The 25,233-nt window shown below is 41.1% G+C and overlaps 1 protein-coding gene across 5 annotated transcripts in view; it reads left to right on the top strand.

Moving 5' to 3' along the window:
• The window catches only part of LOC126212812 (uncharacterized), an 83,187-nt gene that overhangs the window by 39,751 nt on the left and 18,203 nt on the right, over nt 1–25,233 (top strand). For all 5 annotated transcript variants that reach the window (XM_049940222.1, XM_049940220.1, XM_049940221.1 and 2 more), the window contains exon 4: nt 24,078–24,268. In XM_049940222.1, coding sequence (XP_049796179.1) covers nt 24,078–24,268 — 191 coding nt within the window. The remainder of the gene's footprint in view (nt 1–24,077; nt 24,269–25,233) is intronic.

Raw genomic sequence — 25,233 nt, 5'->3', positions numbered from 1 at the left:
AAAATGTTCTATACAATTTTTTCCATACCTGGCTTATTACAGAGTTATGAACAAAACAGGATAATACATTCAATACAACGTAAGGTATTTAATTCCCAGAGTTCACAGTTCAATTACAGTGCATTTGGACTAACAACGCAAACTGATAAATAAACGTGACGTAACAAACTGAAACAATTCCTCGCGAACACTGTATTAATTTAGGTCCTGTTGATTGAACTACAGCAATGCACAATAACTAAGGAAAATTGAAGCATTTTACAGACTGTACTGTACTGTACTGTATTTGCACAAATCTTAATGCAATGCATGTTCAAAATGCTGTCCCTGAACTTGCAGACAGACCCGTGCTCGTCGCATCAATGATCTCTGCACATTACACAGTCCGTTCAACTCTCCACGAATAATTTCACAACCACCTTCAATTCTTTGTTGTAGCACTTCTCTGTTCGGTACTGCAGAAGAATACACCAATGTCTTTAGTCGGCCCCATAAATAAAAGTCTAAAGGGTTCAGGTCAGGTGATCTGGCTGGCCAAGCAATTGGTCCTCCGCGACCTATCCATCGATGTGGATACGCAGAATTGAGGTACGCCCTTACGTTGCGGCTGTAATGGGCGGGAGCACCATCGTGCATAAACCACATGGTGGCTCGTGTTGCAAGAGGGACATCCTGTAACAATCCAGGCAATTCTTCCTCCAAAAATTCGCAGTACGCGTGCCCATTCAGCCTTGGAGGCAGAACATGAGGTCCGAGTAAGTAATTCCCCACAATACCACACCAAATGTTTATGGAGAATTGATGTTGATATCCACGCACAATTCTCGCGCCAGGATTCTCGACAGCCCACTGGTGCATATTATGCGAATTGATTACACCCGCACGAGTAAACATGGCCTCATCTGTGAATAATATCCGCCGAATGAACATTGGATCATTCAAATGACGCTCTTGTAACCACTGGCAGAATTGCTGATGGCGAGGATAGTCTTCAGGTGTCAATTCGTGCACTTTTTGCAGGTGAAATGGATGCAACTGTTGTCTCCGAAGCAGCCGCCATACAGTAGATTGTGGAAGTCGTACAGCTGCACTAATTTGTCTTGTACTGATAGATGGATCTTGGTCTACCAGGTCCAAAACATGTTCCTCGACGTTCACTGCATGCTCAAGTGGTCGACCTGAATGTGGCCCAGGACGAATGCCATACTCCCGCATACGTCTGTCCACAGATACAAACGTCTGATGACTTGGTAACCGTCTTCCTGGAAACAGCTCACTGTACCTTCGTCTTGCTGCAAGTGCATTTCCATCTGCTGCACCATACACAAGGTGCATATCAGCATACTGACTGTTTGAGTACATCATGTGCACGAAACCTTTAGCCTTCCGACGATGAATGAACGACAGGACGTACTTTTCCGTTACCAACAACATCAGCGCCATCTTCCGTACAGTAGGAGTAAACATCACGTGCAAACAAAAACAAACACTATTCATGCAGTTTCGAATCAACTGTTGGGAGATACGTATGTGAATTACGTACCAGAATATGGCATCCTGCTGCTTGCACTGCCGTCGTTTTGATACGGACATGACTTTCGTATTTAACGATAACTCTGGAATTAAACGTTTATGGAAAAACATTTATAGAACATTTTTGTCTTATATTTACCTCACAAATACACCCTTAAAATATTTACATGCATTTTTGAATCACCCTGTATATAATATTCTCATGTCACAGTGTTAGTTGCCATACTCCTCTGATACGGCTTGATCGATTCTGATGAAATTTTGCATGTACATTCAGTAGGTCTGAGAATCGGTCGTAATCTATTTTTCATACCCCTAAGTGATAAGGGTGGTCCACCCTAAAAAAAAATTTTCTTATTTTTTGGATAGAACTTTTTATTTTTTTAGGAAGTGGCATTAAAAATACTCAAACCCTAAATTTTCACCCTTCTACCAACAACGCCTATTTTTTAATAGCGGTTTTAGTAATTTAATAATTTTCATCCCCAATTGATAACTGATCAATTATCACTAGATCAGTTATTCCCGCCAGGTGTCTACCAGTGATAGTCTTTCACCGTTCAGTAGATAGGTAATTGAAGAAAACTTACCAAAAGCAACGACTTGAATATCCCTCTTTCAATTGACGTAACTAGACCGAGAAGTTTAACTAGGTAGCATGCGCCATTCGCCAAACTGACATTTAGGCCTAGTGCACAATCATCGATTTTTACCGTACCGAAATATATTGCACGATCAAATTATTTGAGTGGAACAAAGAAGATCCTATGCTCTCCTTTGTTCCTCTAAAAGAATTTAATTGTACAATATTTTTAGGTATGATTAAAAATTGATGCATGTGCTTTTGGCCTTATTCATAATGTTGGCAAACACGTTTAGACACAAACATGTTTGTATGTTCATGGACGAGCTGTGTATTGGCTGCAGTTGTTAAATCTGCACGATCTACTGTAGAAATGCTAGAACTAATAATGGCAGATACTGCCGGACTTCCCCCTAAGCCTTTTCTCACTCCCTACACAGTTTTCGGCCATTATTATTGTTTGTGTCACGTGATTCCGCCAAGAGCAGCTATTGTGTTACATGTATACATTATTCTTATAGACTAGAGATAGTTTGTGGCAAAACAACATTTGACGGGTTAGCTATAACATATAAAGATTTTCAGAGGCAGAACGAAGTTTGCCGGATGTAGTTAGTTGTCCAGAAAAATTAAGGTAGTAAAAGGTCAAAAATTTAACAGTGGTTAGGGCAAAATCTGCAATAAAAATTGGTAATAGGTCAGAATTTAATTATTTCAGAACATATTTAGTTTCAGGTAATTTGAAATGTTACTGGAAAGTTGGAATGCTTAGTTTTTGAATGGTGTTGGTCATTATTGGATTCTGTCAATTAGCTTATCGTTTTTTCCACTTAATGGACTGTGGTATAATCAATTAACTACACACATCAAAAAAGTTTTGCATCATCCTGGTTCCCAGAACTCCTGAAAATAGATGTTGACTGCAGATATTGTATCACAGACACAGTCCCTTTGACTGTTCAGAGATGTCACTAAACCCGTCCAAAGATGTAAACAACAATGCTTGAGCAATGCCTATTAGATGGAGGAGCTCCGACAGCCGATCAGTTCCAGTCATTCCACCAGGAAGGAGGTACATGGCTCATGTTGTCTGTAGTTAAACCATGGCTAGATGGTCAATACCATGGTTCGATCACGTCCGCATTGTTACTTTGTGCCAGGCAGGGCTCTCAACAAGGGAAATGTCCAAACATCTTGGCGTGAACCAAAGTGATGTTGATCGGACGTGGAGGAGATACAGAGAGACAGGAACTGTCGATGATGCACCTCACTCAGGCCGCCCAAGGGCTACTACTACAGTGCATGACCGCTACTTACAGATTATGACTCAGATGAACCCTGACAGCAATGCCACGATGTTGAATAATGCTTTTTGTTCAAGCACAGAACATCATGTTAAGACTCAAATTGAAGACAGTAGGCTGCAGTGATACGCAACTTCACTCCCAATGTCCATGGTGAGGTTCATCTTCGTAACCATAACACCATGCAGCACGGTACACATGGGCCCAACAACATGCTGAATGGACCGCTCAGGATTGACATCACGTTCTCTTCACCGATGAGTGTCGCATATGCCTTCAACCAGACAATCGTTGGAGACGTGTTTGGAGGCAACCCAGTCAGGCTGAACGCCTTAGACACACTGTGCAGCCAGGTGGAGGTTCCCTGCTGTTTTGGGTTGGTATTATGTGGGGCCGACGTACTCTGCTGGTGGTCATGGAAGGCGCAGTAACGGCTGCATGATACGGGAATGCCATCCTCTGACTGATAGTGCAACCATATCGGCAGCATATTGGTGAGGCATTTGTCTTGATGGATGACAATTCGTGCCCCCATCATGCACATCTTGTGAATGACTTCCTTCAGGATAACATCATCGCTGGACTAGAGTGGCCGCATGTTCTCCAGACATGAACCCTATTGAACTTGCCTGAGATAGATTGAAAAGTGCTGTTAGTGGACGACGTGACCCACCAACCACTCTGAGGAATCTACACTGAATCGCTGTTGAGGGTGGAACAATCTTTACCAACAGTGCCTTGATGAACTTGTGGATAATATGCTACGACGAATACAGGGATGCCTCAGCCACAATGAATACAGGGCTGCATCAATGCAGGAGGATGTGCTACTGGGTATTAGAGGTACCAGTGTGTACAGCAATCTGGACCACCACCTCTGAAGGTTTCGCTGTATGGTGGTACAACATGCAATGTGTGGTTTTATGAGCAATAAAAAGGGCGGAAATGATGTTTATGTTGAACTCTGTTCCAATTTTCTGAACAGGTTCCAGAACTCTTGTAACCGAGGTGATGCAAAACTTTTTTAGATGTATGTATAACTTTTGATTAACATAATCTACAGCCAAATCAATGACATCAATGGAATCAGTGCAGTAAGAATAAACTGTGTAATAAATTTAAACTGATTGCAAGTTTTCATGTACCTGTCACATGTTACACAAACAACTATTTTGGAGGTATTATAAATTTGGAAAAAAAAATTAAATTTTAGGAGCCGACGACGAGAGTACCCACTTGTTACATCTGACTGAAGATCCTGTATTTTATGGATTTATTGTGATTAAATCAGGACTATGAAATTGCACTCATTAAGAGTTGTATGTAAAGGTTTAAAGTGTTATGATGCCTGGATGGTCAGTGTGTTGTTGTTGCTGTAGAATGCCAGTATGACATCAGCATATTAGGGTGGGCGGCTGATGTGAGAAACCAGTTTCCTCGCTGCCATGGAATCGTAAATGCAGTGGTAATGACAACACATTTTATTCGGCAGAGTCCATACAGCCGATGTGGGTGCATTCCCGATCACGGTCAACTCCAGGCAGCAGTGTCGGTCCCAGTGGCTGTCTGGCTCACAGTGCGATGTTTTCCTTTCGTGTGTATATATATGATGAGTTGACTGCCACACCATGAGTAGGGAACATTCGTATCTCAGAAAAAGCCACAAGGGTATGAGGAGTAAATATTCTCTTTACATCACTTTGTTATTAGACATAGACAGAAAACCACTGTGGAACTAAGCTAAGTAGCGAATATAGACGGAACTCCTCATGTGCCAAGTGACAGAACTGTTGCTATGAAAGGTGCTAAAACTATAAAAATAAATGGACAAGAAAAAATTCATTACACCATTGTCCTTTCATGTTGTACTGATGGTATTAAACTTAATCCAGTGATCATTTTTGAGTGCAAAATGATGCCAAAACCTTCTGAAATGCCACCAGTTTTTGTTCACATACATGACAAAGGTTGGATGGACGAGGCTGGTATGACGAAATTATGGTTCAACAGAGTGCGGGATAAAAGAAAGGTGCTTTATTGAAGAAGAGTTCTCTTCTTGTGCTAGATCAGTTTGGTAGTCATTTGAAAAATTCTGTGAAAGAGAAATTGAGACAGGGAAATATAGAGCTTGCTGTTATTCTGGGAGGACTCCCTTCACAATTGCAACCCCTAGATGTCTTGATAAATAAATCATGTAAAGTTTACAAGATGTGATTCAGAAGTTTCAAGGCTGATTCATTTCCGAGTAGAGGAGCACGCGCGGACTGGTTCCGCCGGGTGGGAGAAGTATTGGGGAGGGTCTCAGGGAACGAACTGATGCTGCGGCAGTTGCCTCCAGAACTGTGGGGAGTGCGCATCGCTTGTAGCGTGAGTGCGTGTCATTGACCTCGGCCGAAAAGTGGGAGAAGTGAAAATGGAGCGGCACTCAGAGCAGCGTTATGCGATTAAGCTTTGCGTGCAACTGAACAAAACTGCCACGGAGACTCCCGGTATGATTCGAGAGGCCTTTAAAGAAGATAGAGTTTGCCACGTCCGCCCGGCAATCGAGGGCGATCGGATTCTCCACCACGATAACGTGCCCGCTCACATGTCGCGTGCCGCCACCGAAATTTTGGTCAAGTTCAACATGACAACACTACCGCAGCCACCCTACGACCCCGACTTGGCTCCAAGTGACTCTTTTCTCTTCCGCCGAATCGAGACAGGCCTAAAAGGGAAGCGATTCGACACCATCCAGCAGGCTTAGACGAGAGCCCTTGACAGCATGACGCCCGAGGCCTTCCAGAAGGGCTGCGAACAGTGGAAGACATGCAGGCAGTGCTGTGCTGATGCTGAAGGATCATTTTTTTGAAGAATTTTCGTGTGCTGTACTTAAATGTCCAATAAATTTCTAGTTCTGAGTTAAGTCTTCAACCTTTTGAACCACACCCCGTGTATGTGAGAGGAGTGGAAGAAATGGATGATGGATGAAACCAACATCAATTCACACTAAAGGGAGCTTTAAAACATCCTTCAAACAGTGTGTCAGTGTATGAAACAGTCATGGTCTAAAGCGAGAGAAGACATTATTGTTAAATCTTTCAAGAAGTACGGCATAAGTAATGTTCTCGATGGCAATGAAAATCACCATATTTATGAAAAGGACAAGTAAGGAAGGGGGGGGGGAGATTTGCTGGGTCAGTTCAGTTGTATAAACTAAGACTTCTTTAGTCTGGCTTTGCAGTTTAATAATAAAAATGGAAAAAAGTTATTTTTTCAGAAAAATTCCTTCAAAATTATGGTACGTCTTAGTCTGTAGCATCTTATAGTCCGTAAAATACAATATATTTTTCACCTTACATAAAATGTTTATAAAAGACACGACTGTCTTTTGCTGGTATGAACGTCTTCAGTGTAACTCTTGAATAACCCATGTTACATTAAAATGGAAGGCACAGACAGCAGATCACTGTGACAGCAGAGCTGCGTCAGTCGTCACAGCCTCAGTGATGTCAGGATGGCAGTGACAACAGGCTCGTCTGTAGGCTGGCCGTGCCGTGCCCGTGTGTGAATGCAGCAATCGGACAGTGCCTCGCCGTAGGGTCTGATGCTAGAAGCGTGCAGGTGTGAACTGCGAACCCGGACCTCTCGGTGGTGCCCCACAGTCGGTCGAAGGCAGTTTGCAGCAGGCAGGCCACAGCCGGAGCCTGCCAGTCCGGGTCCCAGTAGTAGCAGGTCCGGGCGCTGTCTGTAGACTGGTAGCTAGTTGAGGCGGCGGCTAGTTGGAGACGAAACTGGACAACCCACGTCGGGTCGACGGCTGTCGAGGAGTAACGGTCCTTGTAGACAGAGTTGACAACAGGTACAGTGAGGCTGAAGCAGGTACTATTTATATTCATTTGTCCACTCCTGTTTTGATGATTCTCTTATTTGTCATGTAGAGGGGCCCTGGCAGTGCGGCACAAGGTAACGTGACGCCTACTGCAGTCGGCCGACGGCACACTTCGTGTCGCTTCGGCATTTTCCGGGCGCACACGTCAGAACTGTGTGTGCAGCAGGCTGGTCTGCCAAGCTAGAGGCTGTGAAGTTAGGGAAGGGGTTCGCATGACAGAAGATTCCGTAGTCCCACGTGGGTGCCTATTTTCATATAAGGGCTGATTGGATTTGTTAGTCTGAATGAACCGTTCATTGAAGTCTGTTGCAAAGGTTTACAGATATTTAAATTAAATTGTTCTCGGTTCATGTAATTTAGATTTATAAATAGTGATGCCGATCATTTTTTAGTTTTGTTTACCGTATTTACTCGAATCTAAGCCACACTCGAATCTAAGCCGCACCTGAAAAATGAGACTCGAAATCAAGGAAAAAAAATTTTCCCGAATCTAAGCTGCACCTGAAATTTGAGACTCGAAATTCAACAGGAGAGAAAAGTTTTAGGCCACCCTTCCAAATCTAAACAAAGTTGGTCCATTTTAATATGAGAGACAATTTAGGTCGAATGAATGACGATACAGCTACAGTAGTTTGGTTCGAGTCGTAAGCTTAGCAGTTAAGCTTTACCAGGTAGCCATTGCTATGCGTCAGGTGCTCCGTCCGTATTTATACGGGTGCCCTTCCCTTTTCACGTGCTTCGTCTCGTTTGAATTGATTGCTTATTTTTCTTTGACCAGATAAGTGCCGTTCTCTTTGTTATAGGTGTTTGTCACTCTAAGCTGAAAATGCATTACTGTACTGTGTCATGCATTGTTTGTCGCATTCGGATAATGAGTGTTTATGGCCTGTCGCCGCTCGCGGCATGGCTTGCTTTTGTGCGCGCTACTGCCGCTTACAATGAAAAAAACAAGAAAAAAGAGAGAAATTGTCTCATCAGCGAAACAATGGCAAGAGACTGCTATTTGTTGTTACTTACACTGCTGCTTTCTTTGATAATGATCAGCAAGAACCAAATAATAGACTGCGTATGATAGAAGATGTTCTGAACGAGAGTTTAGCAAAAATGTTTCCCCGTTTGAAAATCTTAGCAGACGCCTCTTTACTACATTACATTCTGCACGGAAATTAGTCATCTTAGATTTAAAAATCTAGTCAGTTGCCGTGCTTCATTTCTGACTGTATCACTATTAGGCATAAGAATAATACGAATATAAACATGACATATGTATATTCTTCCGCGTGTGCTGTTGTCTCACTCTAGTTTCGTAGTTTATTAGGCAGACAGGATTTAAATGAGACATCAGCAAACACGAAAGAATACATGGCAAAATGTTTAAATTCGTATTATTCTTATGGTGAAGAGAATACTGCATGTGATTAACAATTCATAAAAGTTCCTATTAGCAACCATCTCTTCTCACAGGTAGGAAAAAATTCAGAATGTAGAGTTGGCCATATTGACAGTCTTGCCAGTCGGATTTTCGTAGTACATTGAAATGCTGCTACATTCGAAGATGAACAATACGAAATTTGTATTTACTTCGTTGGATGATGTATAAAAATGCAGTGGTCGAAACTCGGGGCGGAGAGAAAAGCTCGTCTTCCACCTTTTTTTAAATTTATTTACTGGCGCAGAGGTTTTGCTGACAGTATTTATCTTTGTGCCTGCAAAGCAAGCCTGTGTAGTGCTACATATATTCGATGGCAGAAGTTAGTTGTGGCGGCACCTACAAGTATTTTTCAGAACTTCGGCTTACTTTGCACTTGATTCTAAGCCGCAGGCAGTTTTTTGGATTACAATAACTGGAAAAAAAGTGCGCCTTAGATTCGAGTAAATACGGTATTTGTAAGTTCAGTTTGAATGAATTTTACTATATGATGTTAAGTTCTTTAATATTATGGTCTCGCAGCCTCAATGAATGTCTTAAAATAGGTCCCTGTATGTCAGAGATACCACACAGTTGCAGTTTGGAAAATATGCTATTTTCCAGTGCTCCTGGCTGGTAGACACTTAACATATACACTGTCAGTAGCAGATAAATTTCAGTAAAGTGTGTGTGCAGCGTGCACACACACACACACACACACACACACACACACACACACACAGTGTGAAACAGCACAAGATGGATAGGTTGTATTAGATCAATTATTGGAATGGCGAAATGCCGACAAAGGTTTAATCTGGGAGTTCTGGGTAGCTATAGTGGACCTGTGATGGAGACCATGTACAGAATGGTTTCCAGTCCATTTCTAGTGTCAGTGTGATTTCTTTATCTACTTTGCCATTCTTATTCCCAAATTTTATAGCATACATTTTGCCCACCATATCAGCACTGCAACTGTTACTTGTTACTATGTGTTTTAGTACGCACAACCCTACTGATTCTACTATCAGTGATTGTTTTAACTGTCTTGTTTTACTATTTTTATGAATATGCCCTGTATATTCTGCTTCCTGCCTTATTGTGTATGATAGCTCTTCATTTTTAATCTCACATTATGTATTTTATATGGTTTATTAGCTGTCATTATTTACCACAGTTTAGTTGTTCAACATAATGTTATCCACACAGGTGGTGTGCAGTTTGAGTGCCGAGTGTGCTGTTGACCAAATATGAAGTGCTGTTGACTGATCAGTCTTTGATGCGTATATCTCTAACATTACATTTGTTGCGTGTTGACTTATTTTGTACAACTGCAGTTGTATTTCAACCTGAGTGGGAATAACGTGTTCGTACACACACTATTCATGTCAGTGATAACAGCCAATCATTTCATTGTAAGTACTCTGTGCTCACAAGCAGTTTCAGTCCATGGCTCTATATGTGATGTATCTGCCTTCTATTTATTTACAGATTGCCAAAGGACACACAGTTCCACAAGGCCATTTTATTATTAAACTGTTTGCATGGTGTAACGTGGCATCAGATTTTTCAAGTATGTGAATGTTGGCAAATTGCAGATTTTATAATTGGGTTGTTTTCAAAATCAGGCTTCTGCAAACATAATTAGTTTGTTTTCTGTATTAACCCAGGCATGTTTCGACACCTATGTCTCATCTTCTGTGGGTCAGCTAGCTATGAAGAAAATTAATGTGTATTTATCAAGAATTGTTTCGTGGGTAGAAGTTATGTGCATTTCTGTACTTACTTCTCCCCCCCCTCCCCCCCACCCTGTTGCGTGTCTGGGTGGCGTCTCGATCAATGGCTATTCAGTGCACTGTTTCCACACAGTTTTTCACAACATTTTCACTTACTAGTTCACTTCACGTGCACTTAAACAAAATGTTGTGAAACGTGATCTGAGCAGATACTTCAGACTCCATTCTCAGTGAGAGGTGTTACGTTATTGGCACTGCTCACTTGTTCATTGTTGGTCTTGTGTTTGTTGTGGCTTTAATTTTGAATGTTTTGTCAGAGCTGGTGTGGTGTAGCTGCTGGGACAGGGCTGTGTGTGTGTGTGTGTGTGTGTGTGTGTGTGTGTGTGTGTGTGTGTGTGTGAGAGAGAGAGGGGGGTGGGAGTGAGCTGGAAAAAGGGGTGAGGAGGGAACTGAGAAAACAGATTATTATTATTATTATTATTATTATTATTTTTTTTTTTTAGTGTTATGCTTTATGTGGGGAGATGCCCTTGTATAGTTAGAGTGTTCCAAACAGTGTTTTGTTGTACAGTGCTGTAATTTCATTCAGGACTCACTCCTTGTATTATTGCTTTTTGTATGTGGTAGTTCTCCCGTATTGCGAGTTTTTTTATATAGACTGTTGCTTTCTCGTAGGATCTTAAGATCACTGTTAATGTTATTTCGGTGGTGGTTTCCTGGTATTAAATGATATGCAAACATGGCGTGTGTACTATCACTTCTGGCCCTGAGGTGTTCACGGTACCTCATTGCAGACCGACTGGCATGAACTACAAGCTAACTGATATATTCCAGCTTTGGAGAATTTGTCTGCTGAGTTGTTCTTAGTGCTTAGGTTTTTCTATACTGTGTTATTTGTGCGGAATGATATTTGTAGCCCTTGTTTCTTCAGTATGTTTCCCATCCTGTGGACTTTTTGTTACTGTATGTGTTTGTCTGGAGTTTGTGTTCTTGGTTTTCTGTCGTGGCTGGTGATTTGGTCATGGTTTGTTCTCCTTCAATTTGTTTTTAAATTTTGTTGCTCGGTTTGTGAAAACATGTCTGGGTAAACACAAAAATAAAATAATTGTGTTTGAGTAATGATGATTTTCAAAACAACCCAATTTTAAATCGCAAATATGGAAGAACGTCAAGAGAAGCTTCAAACCTTAGCAAAATGAGTATACAGATTTTATCATATGTACCATTCCTCTGCCATTACGTTTCCTGTTGTTTTGTTGCATGTTTGTAGATGCTGGACAGTGGCACATGAACCTAAGTTACTGTACCACTATAAAAATGATTACAACTAAAACCAGAAAATGATAAAGAACCCCAGTTTCACCTTGCTTTATGGCTGTAAATATCTAGTCCTAAATTGAAAAGTGTTCATAACTGTTCTTCAAAAATTACCGTATTTACTCGAATCTAAGCCGCACCTGAAAAATGAGACTTGAAATTAAAGGGAAGAGAAAAGTTTTATGCCGCACCTCCAAATCAAAACAAAGTTTGTAGTATGAGACACAATTTAGGTCAAATGAATGACGATACAGCTACAGTAGTTTGGTTCGAGTCGTAAGCTTAGCAGTTAAGCTTTACCAGGTAGCCATTGCTATGCGTCAGGTGCTCCGTCCGTATTTATACGGGTGCCCTTCCCTTTTCACGTGCTTCGTCTGGTTTGAATTGATTGCTTATTTTTCTTTGACCAGATAAGTGCCGTTCTCTTTGTTATAGGTGTTTGTCACTCTAAGCTGAAAATGCATTACTGTACTGTGTCATGCATTGTTTGTCGCATTCGGATAATGAGTGTTTATGGCCTGTCGCCGCTCGCGGCATGGCTTGCTTTTGTGCGCGCTACTGCCGCTTACAATGAAAAAAACAAGAAAAAAGAGAGAAATTGTCTCATCAGCGAAACAATGGCAAGAGACTGCTATTTGTTGTTACTTACACTGCTGCTTTCTTTGATAATGATCAGCAAGAACCAAATAATAGACTGCGTATGATAGAAGATGTTCTGAACGAGAGTTTAGCAAAAATGTTTCCCCGTTTGAAAATCTTAGCAGACGCCTCTTTACTACATTACATTCTGCACGGAAATTAGTCATCTTAGATTTAAAAATCTAGTCAGTTGCCGTGCTTCATTTCTGACTGTATCACTATTAGGCATAAGAATAATACGAATATAAACATGACATATGTATATTCTTCCGCGTGTGCTGTTGTCTCACTCTAGTTTCGTAGTTTATTAGGCAGACAGGATTTAAATGAGACATCAGCAAACACGAAAGAATACATGGCAAAATGTTTAAATTCGTATTATTCTTATGGTGAAGAGAATACTGCATGTGATTAACAATTCATAAAAGTTCCTGTTAGCAACCATCTCTTCACACAGGTAGGAAAAAATTCAGAATGTAGAGTTGGCCATATTGACAGTCTTGCCAGTCGGATTTTCGTAGTACATTGAAATGCTGCTACATTCGAAGATGAACAATACGAAATTTGTATTTACTTCGTTGGATGATGTATAAAAATGCAGTGGTCGAAACTCGGGGCGGAGAGAAAAGCTCGTCTTCCACCTTTTTTTAAATTTATTTACTGGCGCAGAGGTTTTGCCGACAGTATTTATCTTTGTGCCTGCAAAGCATGCCTGTCTAGCGCTACATATATTAGACGGCAGAAGTTAGTTGTGGCGGCACCTACCAACATTTTTCAGAACTTCCGCTTACTTTGCACTCGATTCTAATCCGCAGGCGGTTTTTTGGATTACAAAAACCGGAAAAAAGTGCGGCTTAGATTAGAGTAAATACGGCATTAACATATGCTTGTTTATACAGTTTATGTTAAAGTAATTTTAATTAATAACACATTGCAATAGACACAGCTTTCCTTCTGCATTTGTGTGCCTTTTTAGATATTAATTTGATGTACTGGGTGGAAAATAAATTTATGGCACTTGAGATCAGCTAATAGGACACATTCTAAAGCATGAAGTAATCAGTTCAGTGATAGAGGAAAATGTGTGGGGTAAAAATTGTAGTGGGAGATAAAGGCTTTACTACTATAAGCAGGATCACATGGTGTAGGGTACAATAGTAATGCAGAGAAGAGGAGACAGGAACAAGATAGACATCTGAAGACGTACATCTGACCAGTGTTTTGACTGAACTGAAGGCCCACCAAGAGTAGGGGGGACAGGGACGGAGATTTATCAGGTCCTGCACTATTGAATTGGGGTTTAAGTGGGGTTTAGTATTAGATTTTAATATAAACAATTAAATCCTTAAACGACAATATCTAGCAAATTGCAGCATGTCATTTAAAATGATACACTTGTGCAGTCAGGAAATGTAGTTCCCCAAATCGGTACAGACTGATTATCCGGCAGATGTTTGGTAGTGGGGCCGAAATTATGTCGTCGCCATGTAACATTAAATTGTAAATATGAAACTGTCCTGTAAATTAAAAATCCTCATAGAAGCACCTTAGGAAACAGCTAAATATACATTTTTATCTGAGTAATAATTATTTTGGAAACACATACTGCACAGTAATTTTAATATTTGCTAGGTAATTGTTGTTGAAGATAATGTGGCCAATCAAAAGCAAATATCACTGAGCCCATAAAATTTGCCAACAAAATGCTGCAGAGAGTGTTAAACAAGTGCAGCCACACATCAAAAATAACTTTCATAAATACTACACAAGTAGCTCATTGTGTGACTATGGAACACAGTCCAGAGCAAACGTACATTTACTAAGAAAGGATAAATGTCAGACTATAAAAAGCATTTTCTACTGAGGAATAAAACAGTGTCATAAATTACTTGAAGAGATAATGGATTATTGAAAGGAATTACTCAGTCATTTAGAAAGTGTCTGTCTATACAGTGAAGGACTGCCTGCATAACACAGTACAGGAGATCTGTAAAAATGTAACCCAAGTAAATAAAACAATGGCAAGTCCAGGATTGAAAAACAACAATATTTTGAAATGGAAATACTGCTGCTCACCATATAGGGGACATGTTGAGTTGCAGATGGGCAAAAAGACCGCTATACATTTAAGCTTTTAGCCAATACGCCACACACACACACACACACACACACACACACACACACACACACACACAAAGTGTCTGGCCACTGTTGTCTTTTCAGTTTGGCTGTCTGCGACTCAGTGTCTCCCCCTATATTCTAAGTGGGAACCTTCTTCATAAAATTGTTGTTAACGCAAGTAAATAATAGTTGAAAAAATTATCGTTTCATGATACAATTTCATGCTATAACGGTTTTTCTTTTTCTCTGGAAAATCTTACACCAAAACTCTGCCATAGATAATACTGGCATATTAATCTCTTTCTAAGTTCAACATCACTCTCATGTAGAGAGATACTGTTTTCAGGTAGGGAAGTCACAGAACACAGTGGAAACTGGAAAATAATAATAATAATAATAATAATAATAACAATAATAATGGGTGGTCCAATCATCATTCAGCTGTCCTGAATAAGATTTTGCATGGTTTCCCTGAATCACTTCAGGCAAATATTGAGTTCCTACTGTATGGCCACAGCCTACTACGTGTTACACCCTTGTTAGGCTTTACCTCAAAAGATGCTGCTGTTGCGGTCTTCAGTCCAGACTGGTTTGAATCAGCTCTCTATGTTGCTCTATCCTGTGTAAGCCTCATCATCTCCAAGTAACTGCTGCAACTTACGTACTGAATCTGCCTACTGTAATCATCCCTTGGTGTCCCTCTATGATTTTTAACTGCCACGCTTCCCTCCAGTACTAAATTGGTGATCCCTTGGTGCCTCAGAATGTGTTCTACCAATCATTCCCATCTTCTAGTCAGGTTGTGCCACAAATTTTTCTCCCTACTTCTATACAGTACCTTCTCATTAGTTATGTGATCTACCCAACTAATCATCATTTTTTCTGTAACATCTCATTCTAAAAGCTTCTATTCTCTTTTTATCTAAACTGTTTATCGTCCGTGTTTCACTTCCATACATGCTTACACTCCATACAAATACTTTCAGAAAATACTTCCCAACACTTAATTCTGTCTTTGATGTTAAATTTCCCCCATTAAGAAATGCTTTCCCTTGCCATTCCCAGTCTACTTCAGCTATCATTAGTTATTTTGCTGTCCAAATAGCAATCTCATTTACTGTGTTTCGTTTCCTAATCTAATTCCCTCAGCACCACCTGATTTAATTCAACTGGTTTCCATTATTTCCATTATCGTTGTTTTGCTTTTGTTGATGTTTATCCTTTTTTCAAGATACTGTCCAATCCATTCAACTGCTCTTCCAAGTCTTTCGCTTTCTCTGACAGAATTACAATGCCATCTGCAAATCTCAGTTTTTATTTATTCTCCCTAATATTTTGTTACTACTTCACATTTTCTCTTGCTGCTTGCTCAATCTACAGACTGAATAACATCTGGGATGGACTAAAACTCTGTCTCACTCCCTTACCAACCTTTGTTTCCCTTTCATGCCCCTCGACACTCTTAACTGCTGTCTGGTTGCGATAAAAGTTATAAATAGCCTTTCGCTCCCTGTATTTTACCCCTGCTACCTTCAGAACTTCAAAGAATGTTCCAGTCAATATTGTCAAAACCTTTCTCTAACTCTACAAATGCTACAAACATAAGTTTGCCTTTGTTAACCTATCTTCTAAGATGAGCCATAGGGTCAGAATTGCTTCCTACATTTCTCCAGTGTTTTCATTCTTCTGTAAATAATTCATGTTAGTATTTTGCAACCATGACATTTTCAACTGATAGTTCGGTAATATTAACATGTCGGCATCTGCTTTCTTTGGAATTAGAACTGGAATTATTTCATTCTTCTTGAGTACTGAGGGTATTTCACCTCTCTCATACATCTTGTACACCAGATGCAAGAGTTTTGTTGTGGCTGGCTCTCCCAAGGCTATCAGTAGCTCCGACGGAATGTTGTCTACTCTCGGGACCTCGTTTCAATTTAGGTCTTTCACTGCTCTGTCAGATTCTTCTTGCAGTATCGTATTTCTCACCATCTCTTCATTTACATCCTCTTCAATTTCTACAATATTGCCATCCAGTACATCTCCTTTGTATAGATCCTCTACTCCTTTCACCTTTTGGCTTTCCGTTCTTGGCATTCATACAGTTGCTTATCTTTTCTTGAAACGCCTCTTTAATGTTCCTATAGGTGACATGTATCTTTCTGTAGTGAAATATGCCTCTAAATCCATTTTTTCCCCCTATAGTCACTCCTGCTTAGGCATTTTGCATTACCTGTCACTAATTTTTTAGATGTTTGTATTCTTTCGCCTGCTTTATTTGCTGCATTTTTGTACTTTCTCCTATCATCAGTTAACTCCAGTGCCTCCCTGCACACATTGTGCTAGCTGGTCTTTCATTAATGCCTTTGCTCGACAGTCCCCATCCGTCAGTACACGACATAGGCCGGAGCTCGGCAGTTCAGCTATGGTCGTTCCTTGGCTTTTCCGCTTCAGTCACATCACTAACAGTTGAGCTGAGTAACTTTAGAAGGTATGAAATGTCTGTGATGGATTTGTTATTCAGCTAACATTCAATTACCAGTCCATGCTCAAAATTACTGAGCTCTCAAGCGACTCATTCTGGTGTTACTGTTTCTCTACTGGCAATGTAATACTTGGCCTCCTTTCTACTGGTGGGTCCATCTTTCGCAACCTCTTAGTGGTCAATTCCGTATTACGTAGGGGTGTGCAGGTTCTTTTGGTCAGATAGGGCACATGTGTTAACAAATTTCATAGTTCGATGTTTTTGTTGTTATCTCTGCAGCATATTTCCTTATGTGTTGTACAGCAGTAAAGACTGTGGTATAACACCAAAACTGCATTAGCATAGTAAAAAAATCTATACCTGTTGACAGAAAATGGTGTCCTTTAAACATTTCGTACAGGCTGCATGCACCTATTGAGAGTAGTTAAAGATATTGAGATGTGTCCAATAAAATACATAGGTGCGTTACGGTATCTCTAAGGGAAAGAGCATTCAGGGGCAAAGAGAAATCTAATTTGAAGTCCGTATGTTTGCTGGGAGGCCTCATCTGAGGTGTGGAGGGAACCTGCCTGCAGCCATTGAGCGTCCAGGGTGCAGTCGTCTACAGGTTGTGGCTCATGTTGGCACTAGTGACATCTGTCAATTGGGTTCTGAGGCCATCCTCAGCTTGTACCGGTGCTTGGCAGAAGTTGTGAAGGTCTTGCGCACAGGCAGCAAGCGGAGCCCACACTTTGCAGCGTTGTTCCCAGAGTTGATCGGGGTACTTTGGATTGGAGACGATTAGTCGGTCTCCACTAAAGGCTTTGTCGACTGTGACGGTCTCAGCTGCAGATATCTGGAGCTGCATTGTCACGTGTGGAGTTGTAGGACTTCCCTTGATACGTCATTGGTACACTATTCAAAGGAAGCAGCTGCTCATGTAGCACAATACTTGAGGAGTGTACATGAGGGTTTTTTAGGCTAGATGATAGTTGGGGGTTCTCTGGCAAACACACTCCAGTCAAAATGCAGATTGTAAAATGAGATTGCATTCACAGTAAAGACACTTCGACTGTTAAAATTTTATCAGTAAATTGTCGAAGTACTTGTAACAAAGTTCCACGATTTACAGTCTTGCAGGAAATTTGTCATAGTCAGATTTGATTCAGGATGGAGAGCTGTCTGAAACCGAAGTAGAAAGCTCTGAAATATTTAGCGAGACACAGAACAAATAGCCAAAGACAGATTAGATGCCGTAGGTGGGGTTATGTTCATTGCAATCGATAAAAATATTATCCCTGATGAGGTCAATTTTTAGTCTCAATGTGAAGTTACCTGGGCACGTATAACAAGTCTAGGTGAAATAAAGTTAATCGTTTGATATTTTTATCGACCATCCAATTCCGCTATGACAGTTTCATTCGTTCAAAGAAAGTCTATACTCAGTAGTGCAAAAATACCCAGATCGTGCAGTATTAGGCGGAGACTACTTCAACCTACCTATTACTGTCTGTGATGTCTATGGATTCAGTACAGGGGGTACAGACAGGTAATCTTGCAAAAAGTTCTTTTTAACACAATTTTCCAAAAAAATTCTTAAGCAGCTAGTTAAACAGCCCACATGCAGTGGAAATGTTACAGACTATATAACAACAAATAGGCCTGGTATTATTAATTGTCAGTATAGGAAAAGGGATTAGTGATAATGATGTCATCATAGTGCCAATGCTGACTGAAGCTAAAAATCAGTCAAGAAGGCTAGGAGAGTACTTTTGCTAGAAAGAGCAGATAAGCACCTTTTAGCATCACACTTTAGACAATGAATGGATATCATTTAGTTCCAGTATGATGGATGTAGAGGAACTATGGGCAAAGTTTAAATGGATTCTAAATCGTGCTCTGGAGAAGTATGTGCTGAGTAATGGATTATGGATGGAAAAGACCCATTGTGGTTTAATAACAAAGTTCAGAAAATTCTGAGGAAGCAAGGGCTGTTGCGCTGTCAGTTTAAAAGAGAAGGCTCAAATGATGACAGGCAAAAGTTAGTAGAGATGTGCATCTGTAAAAACTATCACAATCATACCTTACAGGGGAGAACATTAAAAAATTTTGGTCCTACATAAAATCGTTAAGTGGGTCTAAGGCTCCCATTTAGTCACTTGTTGCCCAGTCTGGTGTGGCGATAGAAGACAGAAAAACGAAGCAATTGAATGGTGATCTGAAACTGGAGAGCGCATCCTGTCAGATATTCAAAATGACCTTAAACCTCTGTTGCCTTTGATATTGACTCTGCTGCATGCACTGCACCAGACACGAGCACAGTGTATGGAATACTGCTCCCGAGATAGGAGGGAGAGGATATACATCATCCACATGTCACAATCAGCATCTCCCTTCTGGTCACCCTGACTTTTCTTTGTTTGCTCGAGATTATTAACGACGACATTGCAGTTATCTGGGTTAATGTGTCAGCGGGCTGCACGGATAACTGAAAAAATCATACTCCAAAATACTTCTTTTTTCTACTGCCACATTTGATAGCCCACAGCATCACTTCAGTATTACATGCTGGTAACTCAAGACTTATTTACGACATTACACTTGATACACACTGTTTTTTCTATGATTTGCTCTCAGTTCAATTTCAAGAAGTATATTTTTTTCCACTTTTTACCCGTGACTGTTCTTATTTCCAGAATAAAATTCAATTTAGTGAAACAAATTTTGTTGTGCATACTTTAGTAACAGAACAAAGCATTTCAGTGTGTCGGTGTGTGCGATAATGGGTTCCTCGATCACACAGTCGTTTCTCTCTCCCTCTGCCGAGGACTCCAGTAGATTACTTACGTGCTTATCTACAGCATGCTCATTATTAGGGTGCAGATCGAAGCCTGCACAATTTCTGATCGTTTTAAATGAAAATACAGACACAGTATACTTCAGGCTCCATTTCTTATTTTTTCAAAACATGGCCAAATTATGCACTGATAATCCACAAACCGCATAATTGGCACACTAATAATATGGAGGTTGCTGTACTTAGATTTTTTTGCAGCATTTGTGATTCATATCATAAGGGTGTAGCCAGTTTACAGACTATTTTACACAGTTGCATTTAAATACGGCTGCATGCTGACCAATCACAGGTTAGTTTATATAACAGTAAAAACATTTAGTTTAGGAAAAAGCAACGTGTATTTTTTTGTGTTGGAGTAGCTAAAAAACTTGAAACAATAATTCTATGAAATAGGAAGAGCTGATTTTGAGAAACTTTCATCAGGTTTAGCTTAATTCTGTCAGGCATTTTGTATAACTGCTTAAACAATCAGTTTTTACCCCATTGTGAGCTAGTCATTTATAATCATATGAATTTTTTCATACAGAACCGTAATGTAAACAATTTACTATGTTCTGAATAACAGTAAATTATTGCATAATAGAATTACTAGGGACATTAAATAAGTAATGCAAATCTGTTATGTTGCAAAAGCAAGTTGGTCGTATTCAGGATTCCAATACACGATATTCTTCCCCATTCTTATAGCTAAAAAACCCTATTCTTCCACACAATCTCCATTCGGCGTGACAGCATTATGCCACCTTACTGCGAGGGTCCGTACTTCCGCACGGTACCACGTCAGAGCTGACGTCTCGCCGCATCGGTAACCTCCCTGTCGTCAACAAACTGCTTCCTGTGGAGTGTATCCTTCATTGGGCCAAAGAGATGGAAGTCGGAAGGTGCGAGATGCGGGCTGTAAGATGGATGAAGAACAGTCCAGTGAAGTTTTGTGTGCTGCTCTCAGGTGCGCAGACTCGGGGGAGGTCTCGCGTTGTCATGGAGGAGGAGGAACTAGTTTACACTTTGGGGTGACAAAAATGCTGGAGTCATTTTTTCAATTTCCTTAGGGTAGCACAGTACACTTCAGAGTCGATCGTTTGCACTACGAGGGAGAACATCGAACAGAATAATCTCTTCAGATCCCAAAAGACCGTTGCCGTGACTTAACTGGCTGAAGGTGTGGCTAATTTCCAATTTGAAGTGACATACCCACGTTTCTTCACCTGTGATAATGATCGACAAAAAATTACCACAATCTGACTCATTAAATGTGCGAGCAATTCTGCGCAAATAGTCCTCCGTTGTTCTTTACGGTTTTTTTTTAGGCGGCGAGGAAGCCGGTGGGCTCACACCTTCGTGTACCTCGACTGGCGGATCAGTGTGAGCACTACCGATAGATGTCCAGTTGTGCAGCTAGGTTTTTGGCTGTCATTTGTCAATCGTCTGAAATGAAAGTGTCCACAAGTTCCGACATTACAGCAGTCACAGCTGTGTGTCGATGGACGGCACACGGGTGATCGGACAGGTTTGTGCGTCCTCGTTGCAGTGATGGCCGATAGCTTGTCCGACGACCTGCTGTGCTTTCATTCACTGACGTGTCTCACTAGACACACTGCGAGAGTCTACGAATATCTGTGATGCTCTGGTTTTCTGTGAAAAGAAACTCGATGACACCTCTCGGCTTGGAATGCACCTCCGTAACGGACACCATTTTTAATGCTACGTATAACACCGCCGTGTAGCGGAACTTTATGAAACTGTAGGGGCCGAAATGGGAATTTTCCACAATGTCCCACAACAAATTCTGCAGTTTATCAACTGAAATTGGCCGAGGAAAAAAATGTTGCATTACTTATTGAGTGCCCTTAGTATTTACTCTGGAGCTATGGTTAAGATGTGTAACTTGTTAAGTAGGGGTAAAGTTGACTGTAGGAGACTGCATTTAATTCTTACTGTGTTGCTGTATACTGCGCACGTATTTTTTAATAGTGGCCTAGCTCAGAATATAATTCTGTGTATTACCAATTGAAAATGATCAAAATGTGGTAACTTTCCAATTTGCGACACGCGTTGATGCACAGTTTATAAGTGGTTTTGATCTGACAATGTAAGGCTAGTATGAATCTGCTTGCTGTGTTGTTTTGCCTCCATTTTGGGTACAGACAAGAACTGGCATATTTTATCTTACAATAGTATTACTGACAACGTAATGCCATTGATTGTAATTGACGTTTTTGGAAACCTGCATCGGTGTTCATTTTTTAAATAAAGAAACAGTGCATCAGTTTCATTGTTTAAATCACAAAGGACTACAGATTTTCAATGTGATTATATGGCTGTGTAATTTCAACATCAATCTTGTGAATTAAGTACAATCAATAAAACAGCTGAATTGATTCTACAGTAGCAGTATACTAAGAAATTACTGCTGAAGACCTCTCAGGTTTCATTCACATGATTGAACAGCAAGAAAACTTCGTCAGCTATTTTCAGATTGGTTTATTATAAAATTCCTGCATGTTTGCTTGAATGATTGGCAGTCGGTATACGAAATACTTTGTGTCATCAGTTTATCTTTGTTAGTGGGAGAGCTCTGTGGTTGTTTAGAATATCTCAATAGCCGATGTGTTGTACACATGACATTAAGTATAATTTTAGAAAATATATTCTTTCTACGTATGAAGAGCAGTGCGTATAAGTACTGAGACATGGAAATAATTACAGTTAAGTAACTACGAGGGTTGTTTTTTTAAGTAAGGGCCGTTCGCGCGTATAGTCCCGTAGTTCGCGCGGACGCCACAACAAGCCACGGCGCACTTGCCGGCATCCTTCCCGTTCACACTGATGCAAGTTGCAGCTCTGTAGCTGACGTGTACACATCGCTGTGCTACTTTATAATGTTTACGATTATTGAATCGCCCGCCGCATGTGAGATATGGTAAGTGATACGTTTTTTGATCGCGAGAAGCCTATCAGCTGCAGAAATTCATCGTCAGTTAACAGAAGTTTATGGCTCGAATGCAGTGAGTGAAGGTAAAGTGCGTCAATGGGTTAGAGAGTTTAAAAATGGCCGTCAAAACGTCCGTGACGAAGAACGCTCAGGCCGGCCCTCTGTGATCACTGACTATTTGGTGGCTGCATTCGAAACAGATTCGTGAGGACAGAAGATTCACAATTTCCACTCTTTCTTTGGAATTTCCACAAGTTTCAAGATCGGTTTTGTACAAAATTGTGTCTGAAAACCTAAACTTTAAGAAACTGTGTTCTCGGTGGGTACCCAGACTCCTCACAGAGGACCACAAAGGGAAGAGATTTGCCACTTCATTGGACTTTTTGATTCGTTACGAGGAAGAAGGGGATGACATGTTGAGTCAAATTGTCACTGGAGATGAAACGTGGGTATCCCATATCACTCCCGAAACCAAGCGACAATCGATGGAATGGCGACAACCTCACCCGTTAAGGTCAAAGCCAAACAGACGCTGTCAAAGCGCAAGATTATGACAACTGTGTTCTGGGACCAGCGCGGTGTTGTGCTAGTGGACTTTATGCCACGAGGAACGACAATCAACTCAGATGCCTACTGTGCAACTCTATAAAAGCTCCGCAGAGCAATTCGAAACAAAAGGCGCGGCATGCTGACAAAAGGAGTTTTGCTCCTGCACGATAACGCTAGGCCTCACACCTCTCAAAAGACTCGGGATTTGATTGATTCTTTTGGCTGGCAAGTTTTGGACCGTGCACCATACAGCCCCGACCTTGCTCCTAGCGATTTTCACCTTTTCCGGTTCCTGAAACACCATCTTGGCGGGCAGCGCTTCAGTGACGACGGTGAAGTGAAAGCGGCCGTGAACTCTCGGCTGTCGGAGCAGGCAGCCGAATTCTTTGAAGAGGGAATTAAAAACTTAGTTGTACTGTATGACAAGTGCTTAAATAAACAAGGCAACTATGTAGAAAAATAGGTAAAAGTGTGTAGAATCAGAAAATAAAAGTTTTTTTACAAAAGTACCTGTATCTTTTTTTAAAAATAAAAACGGCCCTTACTTAAAAAACAACCCTCATAATTTGGTGTGCATTATTGTCATAATCATAACTGTAAATCTAAATGCAGGCAAGAGCAGCCTGTGATGGAACATTTCCTGTAGCCATAGATTGTTGATATGTTTTCTGGAATACAATTTAACTTTAAACAGACTGCATCTCTTCCTATAGATTGATGTTGTGTGGTGCTGTCTGAACCGTTTGCTCGTATCTTTTTACAGTCGAGACGTGGCCCGAGGAGAAGTACCTGAAGCTCGTAAAGACGCTGCACATTCGCGAGTTCAGCGTGTTCGGGCAGTACGCGTCTGTGAGGGCGCTGGTGGATCGGCCTGTGCGAGATGACAGGAGTGCCCTCAAAGGGTGTGTGGCCTGGGCTATCCTGCAAGTGCTCCACGGTGTCAGTCCCGACAAGGTTTGTCGTTCTTTGGCTTCTCCCACTGTATGTCGGTTCTTAGGGTAATTTCGGGTACTCTGTGTCGGACGGGCACAGTATTTCGACGAGCAATCCTGTCGCCATCACAGAGTGTGCAGACTCGTTGATCTGCTTGTTGTGGGCAGGTGATTTATCCCCCCTTCCCACATCTCCAGAATTTTTCCGTACACTGGTGTGACTACAGTTATGTTCTCGGTGAAGTTTGGGCCTTGTGCTCAGTATAATAGAGAAGGAGAATGAGGTACTCGGCTGACACGACCAGATGTTGGCAGTGGCGGGTGGAGTGCCATGGGCCGTGCCATTGATGTTGCCTCTCCCACGAATACTGCACTGAATGTGACCATAGCATACGGAACCACCCCTGAGACCGGAGGCAGAGGATTTGTAACCCGTATGCCCCTGTAGGTGATCAAGCACTGCGCCTCGTAACTGAACGTTCGTAGTACCTGACAACATTACATACTACCCCTGTCATTTCTTAATTCTCTGCCTGTTTATAGTACCGATTTAGTTGTTCTTTGCTGGCCAATGCCTGGAACAATTTCATCATTGTGTGTGTTATTTCAAGTACGTATGGACACTTTCCACTGAAGCAGCTTTGTTGCACAGGTTCTGGTCATCTATTATCCAATATTTGTCTTGTGGTTCCGTGAGCCGTTGTGACTTACACAGTTTGCATGAGAATGACTGTGGTCAGGTAATCAGTATTCTACCATCCTTCATTCAGAGCCCTGTTTTGTATCACATTTTTATTCAGCCTTGCATCTTGTCCTGAAGGCAGTTCAGTACCGACAAATGATCACGAGATACACAGAATTGGCATCATTACAACACCGAAAGAGCATAGAAAATTCACCTGACGTTATTTGCACATATCTTAAAGACAGAACTATTAACAGTTAGATTATTACTTTTGCTACTTTCGGGCCCCAACTCTTCACACT

This window comes from Schistocerca nitens, chromosome 11 (assembly GCF_023898315.1).
Source record: "Schistocerca nitens isolate TAMUIC-IGC-003100 chromosome 11, iqSchNite1.1, whole genome shotgun sequence".
Taxonomy (NCBI): domain Eukaryota; kingdom Metazoa; phylum Arthropoda; class Insecta; order Orthoptera; family Acrididae; genus Schistocerca; species Schistocerca nitens.
The sequence above is the reverse complement of the archived record's forward strand: the minus strand, read 5'-3'. Positions and strand labels throughout refer to the sequence as shown.